The sequence below is a fragment of the Haliotis asinina genome, chromosome 7 (genome assembly GCF_037392515.1).
Source record: "Haliotis asinina isolate JCU_RB_2024 chromosome 7, JCU_Hal_asi_v2, whole genome shotgun sequence".
In the NCBI taxonomy this organism is placed as follows: Eukaryota; Metazoa; Mollusca; class Gastropoda; order Lepetellida; family Haliotidae; genus Haliotis; species Haliotis asinina.
Genome location: NC_090286.1, coordinates 43,668,025 through 43,685,450, shown reverse-complemented (window position 1 = coordinate 43,685,450; position 17,426 = coordinate 43,668,025). Strand labels below are relative to the sequence as shown.

Sequence of the window (17,426 nt, the reverse complement as noted above, 5' to 3'; positions counted from 1 at the left end):
CGTGGTTGATATTACCATATCCAAAGAACACCGTCAAGGAGGAATGTTAAATAAACTTCATCATGTGATATTACATATAACATTCTTGAGAGGGTTGAGAGGACACTGTCTCGTATATAGCAGACGGGTCTGTTCAAAGAAATAAGCCATGTATTCATTTTCAGACGTATATCAGCAATCGCCACGATATTTATGCACAGGAGGGTTAGTTTTGCATCGCGCACATAAATATGATAGTGTCGACTGCATTTATATAAGAGGGGCAGGTATAATGAGTTTTTCAAGTATTTTGAGAGAAAAACATCACCACCTGGTCTGATTTAATTTCAGAATATACACCGTAGCTGTGAGAAGAGAGTTTTGTGTTATCTTGTGCACAACACATTCCAGGAAAAAGAACCTCATTCATAATTCATAATAAATCATTAATTGCGTAACTATGACGATGTAGGGGTAAAGTAATTTCATAAATTATCTTTAATCAATAAGAACAGTGATATGGTGGGTAACAGTAACATTACCACCCCATCCTTCCTGGTACCCTTTTCCTGCTGGGAGAACAGATTTGGAGATACTCGTAAGCCATCAGAATGAGACACCACAGGAGCTGTCGAACGCGTTCACCCACCGAACTACATTCAGCCGCTGTTGTGTATAATACTTAATTTGAGTTCTATTCCCAATTATGAACAGTGTTCTATTCCCAATTATGAACAGCATTATGCCACATCATGCAACTCACTTTGCCACGTGTAGCACACTTTGGAACAATATCTTCATAATGGTGTGATATCGTATAGAATACTTAATTAATAGCTTTCTCTGAACATTATCTGAACAAAACTTCATTTTGACAGTATTTAGGTAAGTAATCAGATATTATCCGCAGAAAGTGTTTATTTCAAATACTGAAGCCTGGTGTAGTTTATTTATGTAATAATCGCTGCACCACATCGCACCTTCGATAACGCAAAAATAACGAATGTGTAAAACCCTATTCCTTTCCAAGCATCATTACAACATGGACTACCATTCATCTTCACTTCATTCCTCTTTTCTTGTTCTCCTAATTGTCAGACAACCAGTCGTTTCATCTTACAGCTAAATGTGTAGGAATTTTGTTCGACTAGGTACAGAGTAGCAAGGCTTAACGAATTCCGCATTCTTGAACTTAACCTTTGCCCTGACCTGGGTAATACACCTTATTACGGACATGACCTTTGACATTTAAGAATGAAGCATGTGTAGCTCCGCACAACCTCATTGACATATGTGTCTCTCTTTGTGTCATTAAACGCTTCATTGTACATTTCAATCTCATTAATTTCAATCAGTCACAGTCAAATCAGTTCACAAATAGAAATAAACGAGCATAAATAGCTGAAAATGACATTAAAGGAAACGACGAGTGTAACCTTTGATTTGTAGGGACGGGCTAAACCTATAATGCATCAGTGAGATCCCCCGTCCAATCCTTCCCCTGATAATATCCGATTGGACACATAATAACGATTACTTTCAAGATATACTCGTAATACACGGACATATGCGTCTCGCGTGAACTGTACGCACTCTGTTCGTGTTCATGCATTAAAGTTTGGGTAAAATTATGGATTCATTTCCTTACTATGCCTTCAAGTATCAAATATCTGTTCTGTTGCTATGAGTGAGTGAGTGAGTGAGTGAGTTCAAGTTTACGCCGCACCCAGCAATATTCCAGCTACATGGCCGCGGTCTGTAAAAGACATTGATCAACAGCATGAGCATCGCTTGTTGTTATATAGTTCTGTGTAGTTGTCTGGATAGAGAGACTGTTCGGAAGGTACCTGCTTGATAGCTGGTTGAGTCTATCGAGAAGTGGTACTAGGTGCTACCTTGCATTCATTTGAACAAGGGTGGACAGGCGTGGAGTATCTATTGGTGTCACATGTTTCAAGTACGGTATCTCAGCGGGTTATCATTACAAACCTATATGCTAGGAAACATTGCACAACCAATCGTTACTTACCTCGCGTACAATACAAACTTAGCAATTGTACAAAGAATTACGAAAATAATCTTTTGCAATGGTAGGACGAATGTGACGAAAATTCGCAACGTCAGCACGTTGCTGGGCAAGCAAGCATCCAATGAGACTACGCTACACGGGAACATCCTTCACTTTACTAACAGTGCGTTTATACCAGAGCACCCTCTACCAACAGTGCGTGAAGAAGCATGTGCCTTAACCCGCGGGCAACGGAAAGTATTCCAGCTTTGCCGAGAACGCAATTAGCGTTAAAAATTCACCTGGATGTGGTATTGTGCGAGTAAATAAATTCAAGCTTTATGCCATGACAAATTGCAATGTAGAAAATCTCTCATTGAAAAGCCGAAGCGCGCCCTTATAGCTGTAGCTTACTTAGTATGCCGGGCAGGTCCACAACTCTTAACTCCTATAGGTGCCTTCGACAAGAGGTGAACCTCTGCGGGGCCCTCACAATAGATGTAGTCGATGGGAAACAGCTTTAACTCGTGCTATTGACGACGGCAAAATACGCTCATGCTACCCAACTAGGGGGCCCTTTTAAGGTGTTTCTTTACATCCTAACAGGTATTCGTGTTATCATAGTATGATCTTATTCGGAAGAAATATATGCTTTGAACCAGTTCAGGGTTTGCCAAGCAATACAACAAAATAAATGTAATCACGCTGTTTTGGAATGCCAGTAAATGTTAAACGTTAATTTCAATTTAAATTATGTCTGATATTCAAGGCTTGTCTTCATATCTCTCTGAATATCAATATTTTCTTTTACACATATGGGTGTATCTGTAAAGTATTCATTTTCTTTTGATGCAAAGCTATTTACTTACAATGTTATGTTTAAGATTGTATACACAACATGTGTCAATTTGCATGCTGTAATATTGTACGTATGATATATCTATAAACTTGGGCTGTTCCATTCTTGAAAAAAGAAATATATCAAAGCGGTTACAGAGGCGTTATAACCTAACGCTTTGTGTCTCCTTACGATATGATCTGTTCATCCTTGCGAAACATACCTTAGTGTTGTTTGTACGTAGAGTCTATGAATGTTGTAAGACCAGTTGGTACAACTGGACACCTAGGATTCCTTTCCAATGTCCACACATCAAGTGTGAACTTTCCAAAGCGTTTCCAGTGCGCCACAAGCAACCTAAAGGACCAGAGTAAAGATCATTTTGCCTTAAAAGATTAAAAACCCAAAGAGGGCCCCCCAGGGAAAGGAATGTCGGTTTGCGGTTTTGAAAGGCTTGCATCTATATGTATATAATTCATATAAATAAACTAGATTTAGATGATTTTGATAATGGCCATTGACTGAGAATTCACCGTGTCATTGCCCATTGTGTAAGTGTCACATCCGTACGTCGGCTGGATTGTCCAAGGAGAATCTAAGCACAACATGCGACAAACGCCAATAACAAATGATAGCAGATTTGTCCAACTGACCACAAGCTCAATCCAATAGAGACTATTGAATAGAACAATGAGTTTTGACAGCTGGAATTTGCCATCAATCTTCAAAACATATTTCCCAACACTGAAACCTTAAGAATGTCAAAAACCGAAACAAAGAGATCAGCTGTTTCATTGTGAAATAAGCATGTGGAATCATATTGAAACTGAATTAATTACCATAGGTATTCATGGAATTCGAATCACATAGCAGAGAAGGTGCCAGCTGAGCCCGAAACAGAGCCTAGATTTACGAGACTGTTTAATGCAACCTCACGTAGACAACGCAGAATAAAGCACAGTCCCAACAAGTATGTACTGAAAATATGTCGTGGAAAGATTATATCCTATTTGGTAGGGGCAACCGTTGCCATCATTCTTTATTACTGTGCATTCAGTGTAATGGACTATTAAACGTTGCCTGCGAAAATATACTTTGTGTATGCAGATATTCACATGTGCTGTTTGCTGGATGACAGAATTAGTCATTGCTCTATTATTACAACATCATACTAAACGTGGTCAGGGAATGTAGGAGATTTAAAGATCATAAAGAGTGAATTATGAAATAATTTTAATAATTTACTTTCAAACTATGTGGTCAGGTATATTGTATTATGAACCGTGTATTCATTTGAATGAAATTGGGAGTTCTATTTTACACTGGTTTGAAAATGCGTTTCAGTGTATCATGGAATGATAGTCTATGTTTTTAAGAGTCAAGTACGGTCAAGAGTAGCTCCCCTTGTTGAAATACAGGATGTAATGTGTTGCTGTTGATTAGGCTAGATAAACAGCTGGGGAAATGAAAATTTCTTGTTTGTTTCACTCGATCATGGGTGTTCAAGATTCTCTTTCCAGCATTGATTTAAATAGAGTACACCTTATTCATCTTAATATTGATATTTACATATTTATATGATTGCGAATTAAAGATAGCTGGGAGTGCGAAGATACTTATTTTCGACTCCGTCAGCCCCTCATACTTCAAGTGGCTGGCTGTGTAATCACATGTGTACATGTGTAATGAATGCTTAACATCAAAATTCTTGTGTTATCAAACAGCTGTGTGATTTAAGACGGTCTTCCTGAAGACAATAATCACGTCCCCAGGGTCAGCATAGCAATTACCCGAAAATAGCCTCCTCTGACACGTGGCATAGCCCTGGATACAAAGAGCCTCGCATTTTAACATAATGGCCACGGCGAGGATAGATACAACGAGGCTAAAATAAACGTACCCTGTGGGGGTGAAGCATTGCGTTTTCTGGGTGATTACGCATGCGTCTTCAGGTGCAAACAGGTCATGTGATACGTCGTCTGTGACATTTTCAAAGTCAGCAAAACTATTTGTATAATTTGACAGTTTCCACAACGATAGCTTAAAGGGATGGTGCTAATTAAAGAAAGGCACCTTTCGAATAGTTAACCCAATCTTTCAAAAGAGCACAATATCTTGAAGGTCATTAACGAAACCTTGGTTCATACAGGTTGGGTTTGAATATAGAAATGCAGGTCAGTACAACAAACGTAACTATTGGATACGCTTCATATAAGTTCGTATAAACCCATAGACAACAAAAACAAAAGATCGATCAGTTCATAGTTCTGAAAATGCATTAAACACTGACGTGATCAAAGAACTTAATTTCACTGTCTTCATGTTATGTTCTCGGGATGCACATATCACAAACATTTGAACCTGTTAAAGGCGGAACTGTTAGATCTCATTATACAACGATTTCCCAATTCCAAGAAAATATCCTTTTCAGTACAACCTATTTTCATCTCAAGTATGTCTGTACGCACAGAACAAGGATTCTGTATGAAGCCCCTAAGCCATAAAACAACTGAATCTAAAGAGCATTTGAGGCATTGTCAAATAATGCCCCATAGACGACTTTAAACAATGACCTTGGCAATTTGGATAGACAAGGTTTGAAACTATATAACATCTCCAAATAGCCCATTCGTCCATTTCCTTCTCCAAAGCTTAATTCCGGGACACCACGTGCAAAGTTCCTGTTCATGAATTAAAGGATTTAATCTCATACTCCGTTCACAATGAGATGTAAATCTTATAAACAGAGTAGTTTCCTCGCCTGTAACGGCATTTGTTGATTTCCAAATTCCTGTAGAGATTTACGGCATTGCCAAGGCAGCAGAAGGCAGCAGAAGGTGCCTCAGCCACAATACAATAGGTGTAATCGTTCGCCCTTCAGTTTCATGTAACAGGCTATATGGCAAAGGGCCACGTTGTATACACGTACCGCGTCCTGCATTGACGCTGCATCGTGTAGTGAGGAGAACTAGGCCAACATTCCATGTTGAATCAATGTACTTGCTTCATGCACTTTGCCATTGTATAAACCATCATGCCTCTAGTTTCACTACTAACAATTGCACGTTTCTCGCTTGGAGACCCCCCAGTATTGTCTATTCTTCAAAATGAAATACATAATTTTTTTGCATCCTTTTAAAGCTGCCAATGGGAACCCTTTAAAACACGCGTATTATCATACGGTTCCTTTGGTCCTTTTTTTTCTTTTTAACTTTTCAACACAGATTGTTCGCCTCTTCAGACATGTATATTTATAAAAGGGACCTAAGGTTCACGCAAAATAAACAATCATTGTGTTTTGGACTTACTTAAAGAAAGGGTTTCGCTCATGATGTTATGACTTAGGCGCTCTCAGTGTTGAGATGAAACGGCTGTACATACAAAATAAATTTGTTTCGTTCTTTGAAGTTAGGTTTAATAAAATTCTTGCAGAATATTTTCAAGCGCACTTTACGAGAACTGAGTAGGACAGGATTGGTTTTGCTCAAAGACGAACACAAAGATTAATGCAATGCATTTGCTTCAATAAAACCTGTTTAATAAAACAATATTTCACACACCATCGTAAATTTGCAAAGATGTGTTACATTTACCGAATACAGCAAGAAAGTGATTTCCAGTTCATGCTTAAAAGAAGAAATATGTGTACAAAGTTCAGACCAGTAAATTCATATAATAGGACAAGTGTTCACCTGATGAATATCTTAGTTATTTGGGTACACACAAACTCGAATACAAAGCCACAGTAGCTATTTGGAAACAGTGGTATATAAAGGACACGTTCGGCAGTGTAGGAATGAATCATGTTAGACCCGCACTCGGTAATCGATTCCCATTCAAGGCAAAATACTCAAGAATGTATCAAAGGAACACTCATAAAACCAGAAAAACGAGCAGCACGTAATAAAATTTAATCCTTAACATGACCAGAATGTTCATGTTTCAAAGTCGAACTTCATGCCTAAGAGACGTCGAATTTGTGACTAATTTGGGGTGGTGCCAACCAGGCATGCGCAGCATGTTCGCGGCTTAATGTTGTGACGTCACATATTCCCTTCAGCGTTTATCATATTTGAAATCACTCACTCAGTTTTTATAATATTGAGTTACATGCATTGGATTAGGTAAACCCGTCCGCTGCATTAAGCACATAGGTTCTAGTTTACATAGCGGGATTTCAGTGCATTAAAAATAAACTTTAACAGCACGCGCTTTTATACCTGTTATTTGCTAAATATATACACCTGATATTTGCATTCGTAGATAATGTTATTTTTTCTAAATCCAGGTAAGGATTGGTATACGTGGTATGTTGGAAATATCTTTACGTCCTAATGACTTGAAGCCTAATTCTACATTACTCTTAATGTATTAAATCTGGGTCAAACAAACGGCGGTGTATTTGGGGTTGGAACTTAGCATAATGCAAATTGATTTACCGATTAAGTATTTAGAGAACGTTGCTCAACAGCCGCCGGTATGCCTTTGGCAAATATGGAGTATAAACTAACTAACCTACCAACATTAAACAGGAAAAGTGTTTATTGGCCGTTGGTGTTTAAACTGTGGAGTCCTTATACTATTTTTGAATTCTTGTATAAACGGGTGGGCGGATATTGAAGGATTATGCATACGTGTCATTGGGTGGTACGTCTGCGTTGAGTTCAAAGGTAGACGTTCTGCGATCGGTGTTTTTGCTGTTTATTTTGTTATGCTGTCACTTTGGAAGAGGAAGTGAGATCTCGTCTGCCGGTGTTCATGTACAGCGATGAGTCTCACAATTTAAATACACATTGATTCGTGTGTGCTGGCATTTAGGGGTCTGTCACTTCCGTTTTAGCTGTCTCTGTTGAGTATACCAGGGACAGGAGGCGGATGACCGTCAGGAAATATGCCATATTTGTTCCATGAATACTCCAGCGTCAGCAACTCTCTGTGCAATATAGGACAGACTTGCTAAAAGACTTCAAACTTCGGTCATTTTCAAAGCTACAAAAACGTTTGAGAAAACGTCGTCTTTTTATTGTTGGTTGTTTATTTGAAGGTTTAGCCAACAATATTCAACCTATTTCACAACGGCCTGAAAATATTGGAGAATTTGTAGGCAGTCCAGAACTTGGTTGCACGGTCAAACGATCAGAGGCTGTTTATTAACTGAGTATGCTTTCATTACCAAACAGGAACAGCCACTGCTTGCAGGCATACTGAAATAATCTAGCTTATGATGAAAAACAATGCATTTTGAAAGGACTTGGTCAACTCCAATGTGTAACATGTTGCTGAGATAACATGTAACAGGCTGCTGAGATAACATGTAACATGTTGCTGAGATAACATGTAACATGTTGCTGAGATAACATGTAAAAGGTTGCTGAGATAACATGTAGCATGCTGCTGTAACATGCGGCTGGCCGTGGCGGCCATTGCTGACAACGGGATCCAAGTCCGAATACTCTCAGGACCCAGCAAGCGAATACAGAAGCCTCTTAGGAAACAAATACATTTTCTTACCGGAAAAAGCATGCCACAGGTAAATGCAATCGCTCATTGTTTTGATAGAGAATTCATTAAACTGTAAATTGTGCGGTAACATACATTCACGGTCTATGGAATACTGAACTGATCCCAGACGTAACTACGATTTGTAATTCGCTTTTGAATACCGAGTGGTGTTGCTTGTAATGTAGCAAAGTGTTCACACATCGCCATGATGAAGCATTTCGTTACCTAAGTACGTTACATCTTCTCCACAAGTAAGTCTTTCACGGTAAAGAAGTAAGCGAAACCGGTTAGCCATGATCACAACACGGGCTGCAAATACCACACACTACTCCAGAGAACATAGGTAAAGAGAACATTAATTAATAATGAATGGATAATATCATTTGTCTACCGCCCACGACATACAGACAGTGGTATAGTTTCGTCAAAATGTTTACATACAATATATACAATACATTTCAGTCACTGACAAGGACTGTATGACAGTTTTTAAATCAGAGAGCAATTACACCAATGGTCACAAACCGCACACATACATATAAATGTAATTTGACGTACAACGCCAGTCAGTTTACATAAATCAGTTTGCACGAAGAATTAGCTTTGCAAGATAATATACTCCTTAAGCAGAGCGGATTAACACTTTTAAACTTCTGATGTTATTAATTCTTCCCTGCCAGGACCCATAATTACTATACTACATCACCGTCAAGAACTGTAATAAAATATGCCTACTGCGAAGTCGATGCCGTGGTTTAAGCAATCAATTTGAAATAAGAAAGGAACATAGCAACTCAACCACCACTGACATCTCAAGTATGTCTCCAGGGCGCTCACTAGCATACTCTGAATAAAATGTTAAAAATTTTGATCGTTTACAACGATACACATCAACACAAGTTTTTGCTCAATTTAAAGTATATCTTGTTACATGTTTTCGTGTGCTTCGCGAAAGTCTTGAGCAAAGATATATATTGTATAACTTTACGTACAGATATCTCCTCTATTTGCACGGCGTGTTATACTGGATAGATTGAGTATGTCCTTTTGAATCCAAAATCATAAAATGGACAAGTGACTAAAGAAGTTCTGCCGGCGGCTAAATGACGGGATATAAAAAATATAACTACTTGAAGTCTCTTCGTAAACTTAAGTCACCTCTTGACTAAATCAAGTACTTATCCATTGAAAAGGTCTTTAATCTTTCTACCAAAGAAGACGACAGGTGAGGCTTAAGTATAGTTTCACATCCTTTGAGATCAAACTTAATTGTATGGTTTTGGGGGGAATAATTTTCAGTCACATTGTCACCAGGCATTGTTTTCGCTATGACAAACGACCCAACGAGATCACTGAGTGAAGAATTCCCTCCTTGTCTACAAGACTCGCCCTTTGCCGCGTTGCCTACACCCGCAGTGCGGCATTCTAGTTCAAAGGAACGTCTTCTCAAACTTCAAAAAGCGACGATGGCTAAAAAAACGAGCCTCTTGAAAATCGTTGGCCCATTTCTACAACGAGGATATGTGCGCGTTAGGTAAATGCTCTTACATGGTTGGACGATAAGAGCAGGGAAAGTTAAAAGATTGATGTCAAGGGCCCTTTCTGTCCGATGTTGGTGGCCATAAGAGGATGTTTCTCTGGTATGTACACAGACTCGACCTTAGCGTTTTTATCTTGACTATCATATCGCTCAAACACTGGTCTCAACAGGTTATTAAATTATGGAAATACAAAGCAAATCTGACGTGAAGTTCTTTCAGTTTGCTAGGAATGTTTGTGACGTTAGGAAAAAGCCACAACGTATTCATATTTCAGCAATAATTACGTGTGGACACGATTTTTGCATATTTTCAATTTCAGTACCTTGTACAACAAGCATACATCAAACAAACGTGTATACTATACACCGTGTCTGTATACAATTGCTGATATAAAACACAGGAAACCATTGTACAGGTTTTGAAAATATGATCACGAAATATGTCTTTCCGTAACCATGAAACTACGATACCACCCATGGCGGTTATTGCATAAAGAGTGAATAACAGTCTGGTGGTTTTCCTGAAGTTGACTGACGTCATGGAGTTGATACTAATATTTGAATTAGTATCAGGACAACAATGAAACTGGTTGTTCAATGGAAGAGTGAGATCTATCCCCATAGTACAGTGGTGACGTCACGATGTCATTGTTACAAAAAGTCCACAATCACAATGATAACTCAATGATTACATTTTACCTAACTGTACGTCTCTGTACCTGTCGTCATAGATAAAGCTGTTGTGCACTCTCAACGTTGTCAGTTGCGTGCAAAGATCCAATCGTGCAAACATTGTCTGTACACTTAATAATATATTTGCATGACATTGATACCATTCTGCAATTTAGATCAAAGTAATTTCATTCTTCGTGACCGTGAATGTTCAGATTGTTGGATAGCAATTCGTTTCATCCACAGAAATCACTACAATCTTGAAACTGAACAAATCCCGATAATTACCTTTCGTTACCCCCTGCTTGTATACCTTCTTAATAATAAATGACAGAACGGGATAAATATCTAAGACAAAAAGGCTATGGTGCCACACGGTCAAAAGATGCAAGGGTTCATTATCCGTTCCGATTATTTCATACATTTTGAATTTTGTAAAGAAAGTGAGAGTTTTATGTTGATGATTATGAAGAACACAAAGCGTTACAGTTCCACTTTCAACATTACGTTGTACTTGCTGAACATAATACATGAATCATAACATTGTGTTATTCTAGGGCACGCTTCTGGGTGAGGATGAAAGGAACATCAGGTCTTCAGTTTGGAATACATACTTCCATTCAAACCGTGGTCAAATGTAAAACTATTCGTGGGAGTACACATCCTCAGCAAAGTGCAGATTCTAGTACTGTACATTTTAGGGGTGACTGGGTTATATGGTTCACTCAGGTACGTCACCCTCAGAGTGTTATTTCGAATACCGGATAGGAGTAAATCACAATCGCAAAGTACTAGAATCTGAGTGTGAGAGTGAATATATTTTTACGCCTCCTAATTCAGCATTCCTGTACTATCATGACGAGAGACAACAGATAAGGACTTAACATATTGTACCCTTGTGGAGAAACGAACCCGGGACTTCAGCGTGACGAGCGAACGCTTTACCCACAAGGCCACTCCACGTCCCCAACAGAATCTGTGAGAATGTGTGTGATCCCACATATATCATGTTATTTGTAACACATAACTTTGTTGTCAACATCCCCCATTACGCATAGCATGCCATTAAACCATCTGACAACCATTATTGATATTATTCATAACCAATTTTGAGAACACTTTGATTATTCATTCTTGATCATAAACTTCATGAAACGAACCCTCTGCGGTTATAGGCCATTAATGTGACTGCCTTTTCCGCATGGTTACACGAAATTTTGGCATACAATGTCGATACAGCATAACAAAAACGAAACGAAGATATTAAATGCAGGACGCACAATAGGGGAATGTCATCTAAGAGACTGTTTCCATGAAATTTGCCATGGAAGGAAATTCAAGGCAATTTATCAACGTTTCTTGTCATAATACAAAACGATACCTTATGACATAATTCCCGATAAATCACACAGTCCATGAATAATATCGAGGCCTGATTGTGCAAATAACAAGTTTGTCAATAAATCAGTCTAATACTTGACAACGCAATAGGCGATGGGGATAATTACCTTTATACTCAAAATCGATTATAACACTGTCAACAGTACACTAGTTAGCGTGATATACACATGTACTTTAAATATGTTTGTGTGTGTGCGTTTGTGAGCGTGTGTGTTTGTATTCAATTAATATGTACGATGTATGTCTCATTAAACTGTGTTGTTTAAAGTCGATGAAGCTAATGCATCATCAGTGCATCAGAGGCGGGGTAGCCTAGTGGTTACAGCTTTCGCCCGTCACGCTGAAGTGCCGTGTTTCGTCCCCAACCTGGGTGCACGTGTGAAGCCTATTCACTAGCGTCCAGCACCATAATAAGCTGGATTATTTCTCAAAGCGGAATGAAACCATAACTCATCCACTATATGCTGCATATCTCATGAATATCGATACATGTCTCATTTGGTTATGTTGGACATTGATCATGGTCTACTTTTAACCTCGTTTTGGGAGGGTGGGTGTTACTGAGCTTACTAAGAACACATGGTTGAATGCTATTTGGTGCCGTTTGGTTAATCACGCCATATCACTTCTACATACATTACGTAGGTATGTATGACTATGTTAGATTAAATGTCTGGGTTAGGTACCAACGTAATGTTATGTCATCAAATGTGACGAATACGTAATTGATATATCACATGGTGTAGGCTGTTTATCGAACATAGCCCTAAAATAGGGTAGACCAGGCAGGGCAACAACAAGTACTACGCTTCAACGAATTTCGGCATGAAACCACCAACTTTCCGCTTTCGGGGTGAACACACCATCTACTGGACCAATGTGGCTGCAACGCTGATGATGGGTTTCACGATATGGCCAAAATGCCATGGAATCAAAGGGGATGACGTCATCATTCTTAAAGTCTGTCTTACCAGTTTCCCCACACTTTTATGTCAAAATTATCGCCTTTTTGTTACGAAGATGGGTTCAATATAAGAACTGACTGACTTGGGCATTTAAAGGATTTCCCCTTGATCAAAGCATTTGAACAACATTTGTCCTGACATGTTGAAGGATTACTGGGCAATCGAATCTACTTTCATAGATACCACAAATATGTTGTTATAAACAAGAATTCAAATTATTGCTCGCAGTAACGCCTTGCATTCTTGTGTTGAAAACTGAAGGACCCTCGAATTCATTTACGGGTTAGAGATTATAGCAATATAACTCCACCCACCACTGTGAACCACACGCACGTGCAAAACGTGCTTTCATCAAGTGACGTAAAGAGACTAAATTAAGCCATTCCAAGGAATGTCGGGGCACACTACTCTCTCAATATTGACTGTCAAACACTTATGAAAGTAACCACATTGATCGATCGACGCTCGCCTTTCAACTACAGTTATTTCTGTCTTTACAAATGTACATACTAGTACATATCTTTCGATGGCGGGGCGGTTATTGAAATACAAACGCTGGAGTTTTTCATGTCTACAGATTCATGCAGGGGTCATGATCTTGGACACTTGTGCCGGTCGGTTCCATACTCGAGGTGAGCATTGGGCAAAAAATCAGTTGTAAACCTGATAGGCAGAATTCATACACCCTCCTCGGGTAACATATCAGCCAAAACGTAGTACATTTTGGTGCATGGAGTTGTAAGTTGTACAGAGGTTAACTCTCGTAATAGAGACGCAGTGAAGATCGGCATATGCTCAGCACATTGAGGGTAGGTATAATTTAACATGGATACGCGCGGTGACATAAATACCGTTGAGGGCCTGGGCTTTGTTTATTATGTTATGATATTGAAGAAGAAAGCACGAGGCGTATGCTATGTATTTAATGACTTGAATAGCTTTTCAAATGGAGCTTTATTGTTACGAAAATATTTGTAATAATTCGTGACAGAGAGAAATATGTTTAATGTTTTGAGAAGGCTTGGGCTTAAGAGCTTGTACACTTAGTGACAGACGTATCATGTGTTATTACTTTACAAACTAAAACCTCGCTGTGGCCGGCTGGTTTCACGTTAACATATCACGAAAACATGGGCATGCATATGAAACATAGATAGTTTGGTGAAACGGTTTACATAGTTCAAATCATTACTAAAAACGAATTAATTGAATGTATTGCTTCACATAATGTATTACCAATGATAAGCTAATTCTTGGGTACAAAATCATTTAATGACAATATCATTTAATATTAAATCAATTGTGACGATTTTGTACAATATTTACAATCAAAGAAGACACGACTTACCCTAATCTCTTGAAAGTCGTTGATGGGTATATCCACGATTTTTTGCCAGGAGATCAAACGCCGATCCTTTTTGTCGAGATACATGAGGTACCTAGTTATCTCCTTCCTGATGAGGAGCGTGTTAGGCTAAGGCCTTGTTGTCGGACTTCCCATTTATCAACAAACCTGCTGTAGAAAAGAGAAGGAAGAATGAACGCCCTGTGTTCTCAATGTAAGTCTCATACCGACGACTAGCGCACAGAAACTGTAAACGGGGAGCATGATAGCCCTGTGACGACACAATTGGTCGATGCAACTAATTCGCCTGATCAGTGAGGACAGGTTTGGTTAGCTGTCCGCTATGCTGTGAGAATCCGTGCGTCGTACATTGTGTGTGAAATGTCAACCCCCGAGTGACGGTGCCATCGCGTGTCGGGAGACCTGGGCTCGAAAATTACCCCATTGTCAATCCCTACCATCTCTCGGGCAGGAGAATGGCCCTGTATTGATGAATAAATATTGAAGTGAAAAGAAAGCGAGGGAATCGAAAAATGAAAGTGATGATTTGCTGACGGAGTGCTACCTGCTGGTTTAAGACTGGGTGTCTGGTTCCTGTTGAACCAAGCATGACTCGTGCTTCATTGTGCGCATGCTACGTGCTAAATTGCTGTGTTTGTTCTCTAACTCTTCCATGTAATGTTACTTAGAATATGTTTGATTCGTGATCACGACATGCCCTGCACACGCGCTACCATCATTGTCTGAATACAAAGATAAAGATTTGTATGCCTTTGAACCTCCTAAGGCCTTGATGTTAATTGTTCGCTTATCACGTCACAGACCGAGGTTCGAATCCCTACGTGGATACGCTGGACTCTTGATTTCCCTCTTTTTCCGAACTTTATTTCGTTATAGGAGCGAGTGTGTGAGGTGGATATTTGGTATGACTGTGGCACATAGGTTCATATGACGAACATAAACCAAGTTCATCAAGCATTAAGCAATGTATTTCCAGTGTAGCACATACTCCTTACACACTTGATCACATGTAGAACCTAACGCCAAGCATTACGTTAAAACAGACATATACCCTGAGTGGGTATGGTTTTATTCCGTGTTGATCAATTTTTCCGTACTATCAAAACAATGGACACCACACACTATCTCAGGGTGGGAATCGAACCCGGGTCTTCGTCATGTACACAGAACGATTTAACAATTGGGCTCCCCGTCACACCTTGCAATTGTGTTACTGTACTCAACCGTATGACACTGACACTTATGTCTCATGTGAACTGATGTGATCGTGATCTGTGGTTGATTGACAGCAAAGATTGCAGTAATAAACGATATTTGTTACAGTAAAAGGTCACCTATGAGCACCAGTCAGTGCCATATTGCCTGGTTTAGATTTATTACCTTTGACACACGTGTACATAAACGTCAGCTGAAGACCTTGTTGGTTTGATATGCTCTGTTACTTATATCACTGTGTTCTGAGGAAATTTATACCAATGACCCTATGGAGTAGGATAATATAATGTGGACACTGACTGCTCCAGAATCTTGACAGATGATATGACTTTTGTTAACACATACCCGGGCTATTGACATTGCCAATACCCTTTATATGAAGAGTATATGGATGGCAACTTCTTTACTGTATACAGCAATCTGTATACATGTATATCAGATTTACAGGAAGCCAGACATGTACATGTATTTACAATCAACCGCTGAGCACCTGCCACAAAGCAGTTCCATAAACAATGATAGTTGGGATAAGTAAAAACCAGTTGATGCAAACAATGAGGATAAGGAATTGTGAACACAGATAATTCCCATTAATATCAACGCTGGAGTATTTATTTACCTGATTCTACACTTAATATGCATGTTAAATGAGAAAGCCGGCTAACTTCAGAGGACGTATGGATGAACTTGTGATTGAGTCGATACCCTTTAAACAACAAGTCTTCTATTTTACGCAAGCCAGTGTAATTAGGGGAGACCTGAATTTATCCTGACAATACACACTTGTGATACCCAGAAGCAATAATCACCAGGAATCTCAGTTTACCATTCATACGATTCTGGCACAGCTAAGGGGTGTAACTCTGCACAGTGAAATCACAGCTCTTAAGACAACCTAGCGACCCCTTGACATGCTGGATGAGAAACGTTTACTAACACCAGAGTATTAGACCCGGGGATAACATTGAATGCATGAATTAAACGGCGCTGAGGATCACTTGGAAAACATGTTTAGGAACAGCAGTTGTGGACTGATATAAACAACGAGAAAATCACGACATTCCTAGAACTATTTCCTGCAAATAATGCGGAAATAGATAACTCACAGCAGAGTTTAGACATCGTAAGGAGGGTTCGTAGTCTACAAATGCCACATGAAATATCAGCGTAGAAACTGGAGTCACCGTCGGTCCATGTATGCATCTGACAACCGGTCGTAAGTTAGAACAACCGAACACAAATGCAGTGTGCGATCCCGCCCGCTGAAGGATGGTATCCCTAAATGCTCAGCATTGTCCACCATGCGGAAGGCGCTGGTAATCTAATACGAGGCCGTTGACATATCAGTCATTATTGACAGGACCAAGAGTATGCGTGTACTTTCCATTTCAGATGCCAACAATACTGGCATAATATGATGTTACTAAATAAAGTTCATAGTAGGATTTTTTATGCATCGTGATTTCCTTTTCACATCACATTCTTATGTGACTGCCTGATAGTATTAACTCATCCCCTCTTGGTATCCGATCCGCGAGCCATAGTGTATGCAACTGCCAGGTGAAGTATACATTTTGAATGTACTACAAACACATTTACAGTCTTTACTCAAGGGCATGGGGGATTGTTCTGTCAACCAGGATCCGTCAGACATATTGCAGGTTTTACATTAACTGAATTCTGCGAATGTGTAGGTCATTTGGGGGGGTTGCCCCAGAGAGAGATAGAGGGGGGGGGGGGGAGCTGTGTGATACTATAGGTGTATCTATTTCCTCACTCATTCACCCATGTTTATGTCATAAAACTGTGCTCGGGATAGTGACATTATCCCTCACATCTGTGTTTTCAAAACATCAAGGCAAGAATAGAAATAGTTGTTTAACTTATTACCATCAGTATACACGTGAGTTAAGATACATCATCCATGTTGTGGTTAAAAG

At 39.3% G+C, this 17,426-nt stretch overlaps 1 protein-coding gene across 6 annotated transcripts in view; it reads right to left on the bottom strand.

Moving 5' to 3' along the window:
• The window catches only part of LOC137291536 (uncharacterized), a 57,673-nt gene that overhangs the window by 18,987 nt on the left and 21,260 nt on the right, over positions 1–17,426 (bottom strand). For 5 of the 6 annotated variants that reach the window (XM_067822905.1, XM_067822909.1, XM_067822906.1 and 2 more), the window contains exon 2: positions 14,254–14,421. Coding sequence is in view for 2 of the 6 variants with exons in the window: in XM_067822909.1 (XP_067679010.1) it covers positions 14,254–14,337 (84 nt within the window). In the remaining 4 variants the exon portion in view is untranslated. Of the gene's footprint in view, positions 1–3,048; positions 3,183–14,253; positions 14,422–17,426 lie in introns of those variants that run through there. The other variant, XM_067822908.1, reaches the window with a different exon arrangement.